General features: G+C 37.8%; 1 protein-coding gene across 1 annotated transcript in view; it reads right to left on the bottom strand.

The window, feature by feature from the left end:
* Window positions 1-15126, bottom strand: part of LOC106088923 (diuretic hormone receptor) — a 119409-nt gene that overhangs the window by 60639 nt on the left and 43644 nt on the right. The window contains 1 exon segment of the mRNA XM_013254637.2: window positions 632-1305. Coding sequence (XP_013110091.2) covers window positions 632-989 — 358 coding nt within the window. The 5' untranslated portion in view covers window positions 990-1305.

The raw sequence follows: 15126 nt of genomic DNA, 5'->3' as shown, positions 1-15126 counted from the left end.
AGGGGGAACCACGTCAAACCCATGTCAAAGCCAGGGGGCCGCCGAAGCAGCCTTACAATGCTGGAGATTTATCTGTAGAAACCGGACCATAGTCAGGATTCAGAACTTCCACCATTGTTGTTTTAGCCTAAATAAAGGCTTTGAAATACACACCTCCATGAAAGTGGGTAGCCAAAGTCTCCTCTATATTACAAATAATCAAAAATAAGTTTTGCATTTAGTTTTTTTGTTTTTCCCCTCTATGGAATTTCCCATATTGAATTTTCTCTATGCCATCTTTCCTTTGGTTCATTTTAAAAATAAATGATACTTTGTTTTCTTTATGAGCATCGTCAATGAATAAACCATAGAGCAACCAATGCACCAGCCAGGGTTGAAACGAAGCTAGTGGTGGTTGCCATTGATATGAGTGTCGGTGCGCGCCAGTGTCAGTGTCAGAGCGAAGTTAATGATTGATTGATGTACCACCACGAGATGGTGGTGCTACAATGCCGGCGAATGGCATTTCCGGCAAAAGGGTTTTGCAGATTTTTAACATTTTCTCTTAAGCACGCACATCTACATGTGCAAAAATTTGTTTTCTCCATTACTACTACTACTACTACCACTACCACTAGTGTTTCTGACTTACGTGAGCTATCGTATTGTATGCCCTGGAACTCATCTAGACATGGCAGTGCGGCCAAAGTGCCACGAGGGCTGCGGGGCCAACATAGTATCGAATCGAATTGGGTAAGGCAATATGCACTGCTATTGCCAAAGGTCGTTGTATCCATGTGTTCCTGCAGCATACACTGCAGCTCAGCGCTTTGATTGATCTCATCGAGTTCGGCCGAAGATAGATGTGTTTCCGTACTTAAGGTTAGGTCATCCGCACTCTCATCGGCCACTCGGCGCTGTAGAGGGTCGTGGGTTGATGTCCAGCCAAGGGGTGTCATTGTGACTGACACTGGCTGTGATGACATGGCGCTGGCATTCATTTTTATCATCTGCTGGTAGTGCTTTTTTTTGTTTCTCCAAGTGGGTGGTTTGGTTTTTTCGTTACTAGCGCTGATTATGAAGGTGACGTGGGTGGTGAGCTAGCAAAATAAATTCTCTTTACCAATATACTGTGGATTTTTGATATATTGCTCGCATACTGTGGAACTTTGCCTTGGGCACCAATGTTGATTTCAAATTCCAGCTCAAAACCATTGGAAACCGATACCAATTGTTTTGCTGTTGTGTTTTTTGGGTATAGATTCGTTGTATGTCTCGCCAGTTCATGGTTACGTTTCGGTGGTTTTTAACAAACAGCACAAATTTCTGCAAAATAGAATAAAAAAAGAAAAGCACAACAATGAGAAAGTGACTTAAATGTGAATGTCACCGTAAAGAAATTCCAACAATTTGTTGAAAAGTCTTTCTTTGGGCTAAATTTGGATTTATGGTGGAAATGACTTGAACTTTTTCACTTTGATTGGATTTTTAGTTTAGGGACCAAGGGAAGGACGTACAGAATAACCATAGCTTGTGGTGAATGTTGGTCCTTTTTGGTAACAGATGAAGATACTCTTTATAAAAGCAATTATAGATTTTTGGGTGCGGATTTTTATAGCTTTGGTTACAGGAATACTTAATTGTATTAGAACAAGTAAAAATGCAATAAGTTCGGCCGGGCCGAACTTGGATACCCCACACCTCGGGTATATATGTAAGCCCCATTTCGTCACAATCCGATGAAAATTTCATACCTTATATGCGATAGCAGTTATATCGAAATATATTCCGATTTGGACCAAATACTAATAAGTTCAGTAGCTATGTCTAAAATAAACCGATCGGGACCATAACGACACGGATGTCGAAAGCCTAACATAAGTCACTGTGTCGAATTTCAGTGAAATCGGATTATAAATTCACGATTTATGGGCCCAAAACCTTAAATCGACAGATCGGTCTATATGACAGCTATATTCAAATCTGAAACGATCTGGGCCAAATTGAAGAAGGACGTCGAAGAGCTTAACTAAACTCACTGTCTCAAATTTCAACGACATCGGATAATAAATGCGCCTTTTATGGCCCCAAAACCTAAAACCGAGTTTTCTGTCTTTATGACAGCTATATCCAAATCTGAACCGATCTGTGCGATATTCCAGAAGTATGTCAAGGGGCTTAACTTAACTCACTGTCCCAAATTTCGGCGACATCGGACAATAAATTCGCTTTTTATGGGCCTAAACCTTAAATAGAGAAATCGGTCTATATGGCAGCTATATCCAAATCTGAACCGATCAGGGCCAAATTGAAAGAACATCTCGAAGGGCCTTAGACAACTCACAGTCCCAAATTTCAACGACATCGGATAACAAATGTGGCTTTTTTTGGGCCTAAGAACCTAAATCGGAGGGTCGGTCTATATGGTAGCTATATCCAAATCTAGACCGATCTGAGCCAAATTGACGAGGGATGTCGAAGGGCCTAAAACAACTCACTAGCCCAAATTTTAGCAAAATCGGATAATAAATGTGGCTTTTATGGGCCTAAGATCCTAAATCGGCGGATCGGTCCATATGGCAGCTATATCTAAAAATAGTCCGATCTGAACCATATTTAGGTCAGATGTCGGGAGGCTTAAAATAACCCACTGTTGCAAATTTTAACAAAATCGGATAATAAATAAAGCTTTTATGGGCTTCAGACCCTTTATTGAGAGATCGGTCTATATGGTAGCTATATCTAAATATAGTCCGATCTGAACCATATTTACGTCAGATGTCGGGAGGCTTAAAATAACCCACTGTTGCAAATTTCAGCGAAATCGGGTAATAAATAAGGCTTTTATGGACTTCAGACCCTTTATCGGGAGATCGGTCTATATGACAGCTATATCTAAATATAGTCCGATCTGGTCTTTATTTGGGTCAGTTGTCGGGAGGCCTAAAATGAGTCACTGTTTCAAATTTCAGCGAAATCGGATGAAAAATAAAGGTATTATGGGCATTAGACCCTTTATTGGAAAATCGGTCTATATAGCATCTATATTCAAATATGGTCCGATTTGGCCCGTTCAACAACTTAACCAGCGTGCATCTAAAATACGTATCTGTGCCAAATTTCAAACAAGTGAAAACGCATTAAATATTGATTGGAGACGGTAGGGTACCCGATTCCCTGATTTGACTTCTTTAGCCCTTAGATTGTAAATGGGCCAAATCGGTCCATGTTTTGATATAGCTACCATATAAATCAATCTTGGGTCTTGGCTTCTTGATCATCTAGAGGGAGCAATTCTTATCCCATTTGGCTGAAATTGTTTGTTATGACTTCCAATAACTGTGCTAAGTATGGATTAAATCGGGGAATAACCTGATATGGTTGAAATATAAACCGATCTTGGATCTTGACTTCTTGACTTCTTGAACCACTAAAGGGCGCAATTCATATCCGATTTGGCTGAAATTTTACACAGGGACTTATTTTAGGCTTTTCGACATCCATATCGTACATGGTTCAGATCGGTTTATTTTTAGACATAGCTACTAAAAAGACCAATATTTTGTTATACACAATTAAACAATGACTTGTACTTGGTCCAAATCGGAAGCTGCTATGAGGCATTAGGTATGCATTTTTCACCGGATTTTGACGAAAGCTGGTTTACATATATACCCGAGGTGGTGGGTATCCAAAGTTCGGCCCGACCGAACTTAACGCCTTTTTACTTGTTTACTGAGGTTATGCTCTAGGCCACAGTAGCTTAGATGTTTACATGTCCGCGTATGACCCTGAATGCCAGGATTCGAATCCTTGCTGGAACATTAGACAAAAATTGTCAGCGGTTGTTTTTCCTTTTTAATACTGGCGACATTTGAGAGGGTACTGTACCATTTGGTATGGCAGCCATGAAAAAACTTCTCCCCAAAGTGGTGTCGCACTGCGGTATGCCATTCGGACTGGGGTATAAAAAGGGAGGTCCCTTTTCATTGAGCTTAAAATTTAAATCGGACTCATTAATATGTGCGAAGTTTGCCCCTGTCCCTTAGTGGAAAGTTAATGGGCAAATTGCATGCTCTATAACGCTTTGCCTTTTCTGCTCCCCTGGGCACAAGTGCTTGGCCAATTGAAAAGAAAGTTCAGCGATCCATTCATTATTTTTGACTGCTGCCAAACATTCTCTTTCACTGAAATGTTTGCGTTTTACGACGCCATTCAATGTTCCCAAACAAATACTACCACAATTCATTCAAGGGAAATTCAATCATTTTGAAACCAACAACCCGGTATTGGCCCCATGGGAAGTGATTGAACACTGAAGCTGGAAACGAGTCGACAAATTGACTTGAATGCACATAAAATTCCCAAAGGCCGTAAAAGCGTTCATTGACACAACGACAACGACAACGATAGTGATAAACATCACTTCCTTCGTTTAGCCATGACACTCTAAGTGGTCTGGGTGTTCAGTACACTTAAATGTCAAAATGTGCACTCTGCCACTGTGAATTATGACCAGCTTCTTTATTTGTTTTCATTGGAGTGTGTGGGGGGGGGGGGGGGAGGAGAGGAGTGGTAGTAGCAGATCCTTTGTCATTTTCTTTATTTATTTATTTGTGTAAATTCAAATGTCTTTCTGTTAGTTTTGTTTTCAATGGCACAACTATAAATTTTATTTAAATAAATGCATGTGGGTGAGTGTATACGTGTGCATGTGTGTGTGGGTATGTGGGTATATGTGTGTTGTTTCTGCATTATTAGTTTAAATTGAAATTGAAAAATATTTGCTTTCACGCTGATATGCAACACCAACAGATAACCATCCATCTATCCATCCATCCATCCAACCAGCTTTGCATCTGTGGTCAAGACCAGTGTTGCCAATGTGAAGATCACTGTGGTACTGAGTTTAACTACTTAGAGCATTGGTTGGCAAAGGTAAGAAGAAAAAGGAGAAGAAGACAGACGGACAGACGGACAGACATGGCTAATTCAAATCGTAAGCCATTTTCGTTTGCATAAAAGTTAAATTTTTCTCAAAAAGGAATTTAATAAAAATTTTATTAAAAGTTGTCTCACATTTATGCAAATTTTTGCAAATTTTGCCCATGAACATTCCACAGAGGAACAGGGGCAAACTTCTCACACTTAGTACTTATGCATGACTCGAATATAACAAGAATGACTCTTTTTCTAAAAAAAAAAAATATTTTTTCGCCACTTAAGCAGATTTGATGTAAATGTGTGGCAACTCTGAACTTAAACCCATGGATATAGATGGAAGTACTCAATTTGTTGTTATTTTTCCTGGTTGTATGTGTGTAATATGAATTTTTTTTCAATAAATACTATTTGTTAAATCAATCGAAACTATTGTGTTGATATATGCACCCATACATGTTCATGCGTGCATGTGCACATTTGTGTAAATATTCTGAAATTGTGGTTTCAATCGAATATTTCATTTCATTTTTTTTTTTTTGCAAAGCTGCTATTTACTTTGAATTATCCATACACTGGAGAATAAACCAAACACTTGAAATTGCAGACAACAAATTTCTAATTCAATATTTCACACTTTCCAGACAAAGGCCACAATAAAGTCTCATTAGATACGGACAGCCAGCAGACGGGCAGTTAGACAGTTGTATTTTACAAAGCTAAGCAATTAAAATGCCATACCTTAATGGCCACTTTAAAAGTGGTTCCAAACAAACAACAATGGTTGATTTATGGCTGTGGGCATAAGGACGCCATCACAACTCAGACATTGGTCAGCAAGTGTATAGAATCGTCATAAAACTAAACTATTTGACCATATTCCCTTTACAAATTAAAAAATTTTTCCCATGAACATTCCACTAAGGAACAGGGGCAAACTTCTCACATATCAGCGAGGGCAGTCCGATTCAAGTTTAAGCTTAATGATAAGGGGACCTCCTTTTTATAGCCGAGTCCGAACGGCGTGCCGCAGTGCGACACCTCTGTGGAGAGAAGTTTTTCATGGCATAGTACCTCACAAATGTTGCCGGCATTAGGAGGGGAAAACCACCGCTGAAAATTTTTTCTGATGGTCTCGCCAGGATTCGAACCGAAGCGTTCAGCGTCATAGGCGGACATGCTAACCTCTGCGTTACGGTGGCGTCCGATCCCCTTGGATTGGAAAAATCAAGCAAATCCATGCCAAATGTAAATAAGGCTTAAAAACGAGTAAGAGCGCGCTAAATTCGGCCGGGCCGAATCTTATGTACCCATTACCATGGATCGAATTTGTCGAGTTTTTTGTCGGTATCTCTTTTTTGGCAAACAAAGAATATTGAATAAGAACTGTTATGCTGTTGGAGCTATATCAAGTTATAGTCCAATTTGGACCATAAGTAAATTGAATGTTGAAGACCATATAAAAAGTCATTGGGAAATATTTCAATCCATCCGAAAAAGAATTGCGCCTTGTAGGGGCTCAAGAAGCATAATCGGGTGAACAGTTTATATGAGAGCTGTATCAGGCTATACATCGATTCAGACGATATCGGACACGTATATTGAAGGTCATGGAAGGTGCTGTTGTACAAAAATTTCAGCCCAAAGGATAAGAAAAGCGCCCTCTAGTGGCTCAAGAAGTCAAGACCCACGATCGGTTTATATGGCATCTATACCAAGTTATAATCCGATTTGAACCATACTAAGCACATTTATTGGAAGTCATTGCAAAACACTTCATGCAAAATTTCAGCCAAATCGGATAAGAATTGCGCCCTCTAGAGGCTCATGAAGTCAAGAACCCAGATCGGTTTATATGGCAGCTATATCAGGTTATGGACCGATTTGAACCATACTTAGCACAGTTGTTGGAAGTCATAAGAAAACACTTCATGTTAAATATCAGCCAAATCGGATGAGAATTGAGCCCCCTAGCGGCTCAAGAAGTCAAGATCCCAAATCGGTTTATATGGCAGCTATATCAGGTTATTGACCGATTTGAACCATTCTTATGTTTATATGGCAGCTATATCAGGTTATGAACCGATTTGAACCATACTTATCACATTTGTCGGAAGTGATACCAAAACACCACGTGCAAAATTTCTGTCAAATCGGATGAGAGTTGCGCCCTCTAGAGGCTCAGGAAGTCAAGACCCCAGTTCGGTTTATATGGCAGCTATATCAGGTTATGAACCGATTTGAACCATACTTATCACATTTGTCGGAAGTGATATCAAAACACCACGTGCAAAATTTCTGTCAAATCAGATGAGAGTTGCGCCCTCTAGAGGCTCAAGAAGTCAAGACCCCAGATCGGTTCATATGGCAGCTATATCAGGTTATTAACCGATTTAAACCATACTTATCACATTTGTCGGAAGTGATATCAAAACACCACGTGCAAAATTTCAGTCAAATCGGACAAGAATTGCGCCCTCTAGAGGCTCAGGAAGTCAAGACTCAAGATCGGTTTATAAGGCAGCTATATCAGGTTATGGACCGATTTGAACCACACTTTGCATAGTTATTGGAAGTGATATCAAAACACCATGTGCAAAACTTTTGTCAAATCGGACTAAAATTGCGTCATCTAGAGGCTCAAGAAATCAAGATCCCAGATCGGTTTATATGGCAGCTATATCAGGTTATGAACCGATTTGAACCATACTTAGCACAGTTGTTGGAAGTGATATCAAAACACCATGTGTTATATCAAATCGGATGAGAATTGCGCTCACTAGAGGCTCAAGAAGTCAAGACCCAAAATCGGTTCATATGGCAGCTATTCCAAAACATGGACCGATTTGGCCCATTTACCATCCCAACCGATCTACACCTAAAAGAAGTATTTGTGCAAAATATCAAGCGGCTAACTCTACTCCCTCAAAAGTTAGCGTGCTTTCGACAGACAGACGGACGGACGGACGGACAAACGGACTGACATGGCTAGTTCGACTTAAAATGTCACGACGATCAATAGTATATATACTTTAGGGGGTCTTAGACGCATATTTCGAGGTGTTACAAACAGAATGACGAAATTAGTATACCCTCATCCTATAGTGGAGGGTATAAAAACTCACTGTGCACGATTGTGGGCAAATTAAAATATTTTTAATTTGTTTACCTAAGGTCTATTGGAATTTTAAATGAGCCTTTTCGGGCCATGTTTAGGTTTAGCTCCCATATAAAACAATCTCCCCATCTCAAGACCTAGAAGGAAAATTTCTTATCCATATAAAAAAAAAGTTTTCTATATCTACCCCCTTCTTGTGGTGGAGGATAAAAAGTTTTAATGAATGTTTGTGTTGCACCAATGATTTCTATGGAATAAATTTAGTAATTTTTGAAAAATTTAGCTTCATGAATATGTATTTTCAGCTTTCATATACAATTTTTGTTTCCTTCCGCATTAGTCAAAGAGCGAAGATACAAAAGAAACCTTAACTATTGTTTCGCCAAAAACGAAAGAAATATGTTTGGATATTCGCATAAAGCGACACAAGTACAAAGTAACAGTGTGTGGTTGGGTATGCGGTTGCGTATGTGGAATATTAATTAATATTCTACATACGCCACACAGCACCGAACTCCCAACATGAATATGGAAAAAAAAGTAACATGGTTTTTAAGATGGCATGTTTTATTCAACACATGCCCACTCGCCCACATCGCCACAACTACAAAATAATTAAGAAAAGTTATAATAATGAAGCCCTCAAATACATGCACACTTTTCCTTCACATGTATTCAATAAAACTGTTGCAATGCTGATTGTTTAATAATTATGTCCATTATGTTGGTCCAACTATCTTTATCTCTGTATGTCTTTCCATGTATTGCAGGCATGCTCCTTGGTTTGGACTTTAATACGGAATACTTCGCAGTCATCATCAAATGCGTTAATGGCCTTTAATAGCTCTCCAATTTACTGGTTGGCTGTTTTCATAAGAATTTCCACACACAGCATGTGGGTACATGTACACGCTGGCACATGTGTTGGCATTTTAACACAAGCCACTCACACATGCACAGTTACTGGTACCAATTACGTGAGCTTGTGCTGTCGATAAAAGGCAGTGTTGCCATTTTAAGGCTCTAAAAATATTTTAAGATTTTGAAGTAAGAAGTGGAATTGAAAACACAGTTTAAAAAGGTAAGGAAAAAATTTACACAAAAATTACATTTTTAAAAATTTTCTATACAAATCTAATAAAGAAGAAATAATATATTCTTCTTTATTAGATTTTCTTGATTAGATAATGTATATTAAAGCAAAAGAGCTGCGCTTTGCTTGTATGTTAGTTTGTTGACTCTCCCATATGGACTCAAAAACGGCTGAACCAATTATTCTGATTTCACAGCTAGTTAAACTCTTCATTTTCAGAAGGGGGGCAGACTCACTCCCTTCCTTTACATTAAACCAGTAAAGAAGGACAAAAGTCGGGCGGTGCCGACTTTATAATAGCCTACACCTACCCTATATGCACAATGTGGAAACTACATCCAATTCTGAACCAACATTGATGGACCTCGGCGAGCAAATATGTTCAAACTGTAATAACTACGGTTGACAAATGACAACATTATGGCAAATTGCCCAAAATCTGACGAACATATATATAGGAGCTATATCTAGTTCTGAACCGATTTCGAGCAAACTTCACAGATAATGTGGTAGTCGTCCAAGAAAGCGTTGTGCTAAATTTTGGCAAGATTGGTCAAACAATGCGCTTGCAGTAGCTCTTTGGGTGAAAATCTGGTGATATACATATATGACAGCTATATCTAAATCTGGACCAATTTCCATGAAATTCACCAGTAATATCGAGAGTCATAAGAAAATACTTCTTGCAAAATTTCGAAAGAATCCATTTGAAATTGAGCACTTTTTCCAACATTTCTCAAAATCGGACGAACATATATATGGGAGCTATACCTAAATCTGTACCGATTTCGAGAAAACTTCTGACATACAGTGGCAGTCGCCGAGGAAAGCGTTATACGAAGTTTTGGGAAGATTGGTCAGTAAATATGCCTGCAGTGGCTCAAGGAGTGAAAACCGAGCGATATATATATGTGAGCTATATCTAAATCTGAACCGATTTCCATGAAATTCACCAGCAATTTTTGATATAATCGGTTAACAAATGACTATTCTATTGCATTATTACTACAAATCGGACGAACATACATATGGAAGCCATATCCAAATCTGAACCGATTCTGTCCAAGTTCAATATGGTTCGTCTCTAGGCTGAAAAACATGTTTGTACCAAATTTTAAGACGATCGGATGAAAACTGTGACCTGTAGTTTGTACACAAATTAACATGGACAGACAGACAGACGGACGGACATAGCTAAATCGAAACAGAACGTGATTCTGAGTCGATCGGTATACTTATCAATGGGTCTATCTCTCTTCTTTTTGGATGTTACAAAGTAAGTCACTAAGTTATAATACCCTGTACCACAGTAGTGGTGTGAGGTATAATAAACCGAAATGACTTATAGACCTGTTAGAACCTCCTCAATCCCCAAAAAACTACTAAAGGGCATCCAAACCGTTCGGAATCATTTAGAACTTGATGTAAAAGCCTTCGAGAGTAAAGTAAGAATATCGTATAAAAATGTGGCTTCAATTTTGTTTAGGGGCCGCTCCACCAATAACACCCGAATTAACAACACGAATTAAGGCCCATTTCCCTCTAGGACGCATAGTTAAGGAGATACCGCCCTTTTAAGTTTTGCATGTGAAATTTCGATTTCTAATGAACTTTTGATGAAATTCCGAATTTTTCAATGGAGTCACGAATTAAGGCCCATTTCCCTCTAGGAGCCATTTTAAGTTATGCATGTGAAATTTCGATTTCTAATGGATTTACGATAAAATTCCAAATTTTTCAATGGAGTCACGAATTAAGGCCCATTTTCCTCTAGGACGCATAGTTTAGGAGATACGGCCATTTTAAGTATTGCATGTGAAATTTCGATTTCCAATAAATTTTCGATGAAATTCCAAATTTTTCAATGGAGTCACGAATTGAGGCCCATTTCCCTCTAAGACGCATAGTTTAGGAGATACGGCCATTTTAAGTATTGCATGTGAAATTTCGATTTCCAATAAATTTTCGATGAAATTCCAAATTTTTCAATGGAGTCACGAATTAAGGCCCATTTCCCTCTAGGACGCATAGTTTAGGAGATACAGCCATTTTAAGTTTTGCATGTGAAATTTCGATTTCTAATGGATTTCTGATGAAAATTCGTATTTATTCAATGGAGTCAAAAATTAAGGCCCATTTCCCTCTAGGACGTATAGTTTAGGAGATACAGCCATTTTAAGTTTTGCATATGAAATTTCGATTTCTAATGAACTTTTGATGAAACTCCGAATTTTTCAATGGAGTCACGAATTAAGGCCCATTTCCCTCTAGGACGCATAGTTTAGGAGATACAGCCAATTTAAGTTTTGCATGTGAAATTTCGATTTCTAATGAATTTTCGATGAAATTCCAAATTTTTCCATGGAGTCACCAATTAAGGCCCATTTCCCTCTAGGACGCATAGTTTAGGAGATACAGCCATTTTAAGTTTTGCATATGAAATTTCGATTTCTAATGAATTTTCGATGAAATTCCAAATTTTTCAATGGAGTCACGAATTGAGGCCCATTTCCCTCTAGGACGCATAGTTTAGGAGATACAGTTATTTTAAGCCTTGCTTGTGAAATTTCGATTTCTAATGGATTTTTGATGAAATCTCCAAATTTATGATGGAGTCACGAATTAAGGCCCATTTCCCTCTAGGACGCATAGTTTAGGAGATACAGCCATTTTAAGTTTTGCATGTGAAATTTCGATTTCTAATGAACTTTTGATGAAGCTCCGAATTTTTCAATGGAGTCACGAATTAAGGCCCATTTCCCTCTAGGACGCATAGTTTAGGAGATACAGCCAATTTAAGTTTTGCATGTGAAATTTCGATTTCTAATGAATTTTCGATGAAATTCCGAATTTTTCAATGGAGTCACCAATTAAGGCCCATTTCCCTCTAGGACGCATAGTTTAGGAGATACAGCCATTTTAAGTTTTGCATATGAAATTTCGATTTCTAATGAATTTTCGATGAAATTCCAAATTTTTCAATGGAGTCACGAATTGAGGCCCATTTCCCTCTAGGACGCATAGTTTAGGAGATACAGTTATTTTAAGCTTTGCATGTGAAATTTCGATTTCTAATGGATTTTTAATGAAATCTCCAAATTTATGATGGAGTCACGAATTAAGGCCCATTTCCCTCTAGGACGCATAGTTTACGAGATACAGCCATTTTAAGTTTTGCATGTGAAATTTCGATTTCTAATGGATTTTCGATGAAATTCCGAATTTTTCAATGGAGTCACGAATGAAGGCCCATTTCCCTCTAGGACGCATAGTTTAGGAGATACAGCCATTTTAAGTTTTGCATATGAAATTTCGATTTCTAATGGATTTTTGATGTAATCTCGAAATTTTTAATGGAGTCACGAATTAAGGCCCATTTCCCTCTAGGACGCATAGTTTAGGAGATACAGCCATTTTAAGTTTTGCATATGAAATTTCGATTTCTAATGGATTTTTAATGAAATCTCCAAATTTATGATGGAGTCACGAATTAAGGCCAATTTCCATCTAGGACGCATAGTTTACGAGATACAGCCATTTTAAGTTTTGCATGTGAAATTTCGATTTCTAATGAATTTTCGATGAAATTCCGAATTTTTCAAAGGAGTCACGAATTAAGGCCCATTTTCCTCTAGGACGCATAGTTTAGGAGATACAGCCATTTTAAGTTTTGCATGTGTTATTTCGATTTTTATTGGATTTACGATGAAATTCCGAATTTTTCAATGGAGTCACGAATGAAGGCCCATTTCCCTCTAGGACTCATAGTTTAGGAGATACAGCCATTTTAAGTTTTGCATGTGAATTTTCGATTTTTATTGGATTTACGATTAAATTCCGAATTTTTCAATGGAGTCGCGAATGAAGGCCCATTTCCCTCTAGGACGCATAATTTAGGAGATACAGCCATTTTAAGTTTTGCATGTGAAATTTCGATTTCTAATGGATTTTTGATGAAATCTCCAAATTTATGATGGAGTCACGAATTAAGGCCAATTTCCCTCTAGGACGCATAGTTTACGAGATACAGCCATTTTAAGTTTTGCATATGAAATTTCGATTTCTAATGGATTTTCGATGAAATTCCGAATTTTTCAATGGAGTCACGAGTGAAGGCCCATTTCCCTCTAGGACGCATAGTTTAGGAGATACAGCCATTTTAAGTTTTGCATATGAAATTTCGATTTCTAATGGATTTTTGATGTAATCTCGAAATTTTTAATGGAGTCACGAATTAAGGCCCATTTCCCTCTAGGACGCATAGTTTAGGAGATACAGCCATTTTAAGTTTTGCATTTCTAATGAACTTTTGATGAAATTCCGAATTTTTCAATGGAGTCACGAATTAAGGTCAATTTCCCTCTAGGACGCATAGTTTACGAGATACAGCCATTTTAAGTTTTGCATGTGAAATTTCGATTTCTAATGGATTTTCGATGAAATTCCGAATTTTTCAATGGAGTCACGAATTAAGGCCCATTTCCCTCTAGGACGCATAGTTTAGGAGATACAGCCATTTTAAGTTTTGCATGTGAAATTTCGATTTCTAATGGATTTTCGATGAAATTCCGAATTTTTCAATGGAGTCACGAATTAAGGCCCATTTCCCTCTAGGACGCATAGTTTAGGAGATACAGCCATTTTATGTTTTGCATGTGAAATTTCGATTTCTAATGGATTTTCGATGAAATTCCGAATTTTTCAATGGAGTCACGAATTAAGGCCCATTTTTCTCTAGGACGCAAAGTTTAGGAGATACAGCCATTTTAAGTTTTGCATGTGTTATTTCGATTTCTAATGGATTTTCGATGAAATTCCGAATTTTTCAATAGAGTCACAAAATAAGGCCCATTTCCCTCTAGGACGCATAGTTTAGGAGATACAGCCATTTTAAGTTTTGCATGTATAATTTCGATTCCTAATGGATTTTCGATGAAATTCCGAATTTTTCAATGGAGTCACGAATGAAGGCCCATTTCCCTCTAGGACGCATAATTTAGGAGATACAGCCATTTTAAGTTTTGCATATGAAATTTCGATTTCTAATGGATTTTCGATGAAATTCCGAATTTTTCAATGGAGTCACGAATGAAGGCCCATTTCCCTCTAGGACGCATAGTTTAGGAGATACAGCCATTTTAAGTTTTGCATGTGTTATTTCGATTTCTAATGGATTTGCGATGAAATTCTGAATTTTTCAATGGAGTCACGAATGAAGGCCCATTTCCTCTAGGACGCATAGTTTAGGAGATACAGCCATTTTAAGTTTTGCATATGAAATTTCGATTTCTAATGGATTTTTGATGTAATCTCGAAATTTTTAATGGAGTCACGAATTAAGGCCCATTTCCCTCTAGGACGCATAGTTTAGGAGATACAGCCATTTTAAGTTTTGCATATGAAATTTCGATTTCTAATGGATTTTTGATGACATCTCCAAATTTATGATGGAGTCACGAATTAAGGAAATTTCGATTTCTAATGGATTTTCGATGAAATTCCGAATTTTTCAATGGAGTCACGAATTAAGGCCCATTTCCCTCTAGGACGCATAGTTTACGAGATACAGCCATTTTAAGTTTTGCATATGAAATTTCGATTTCTAATGGATTTTTGATGAAATCTCGAAATTTTTAATGGAGTCACGAATGAAGGCCCATTTCCCTCTAGGACGCATAGTTTAGGAGATACAGCCATTTTAAGTTTTGCATGTGAATTTTCGATTTTTATTGGAATTACGATGAAATTCCGAATTTTTCAATGTAGTCACGAATTAAGGCCCATTTCCCTCTAGGAGGCATAGTTTACGAGATACAGCCTTTTTAAGTTTTGCATATGAAATTTCGATTTCTAATGAATTTTCGATGAAATTCCAAATTATTCAATAGAGTCACGAATTAAGGCCCATTTCCCTCTAGGACGCATAGTTTAGGGGATACAGCCATTTTAAGTTTTGCATGTGAAATTTCGATTTCTAATGAAATTTCGATGAAAT

The sequence above is a fragment of the Stomoxys calcitrans genome, chromosome 5, assembly GCF_963082655.1.
Source record: "Stomoxys calcitrans chromosome 5, idStoCalc2.1, whole genome shotgun sequence".
Classification (NCBI taxonomy): domain Eukaryota; kingdom Metazoa; phylum Arthropoda; class Insecta; order Diptera; family Muscidae; genus Stomoxys; species Stomoxys calcitrans.
The sequence above is the reverse complement of the archived record's forward strand: the minus strand, read 5'-3'. Positions and strand labels throughout refer to the sequence as shown.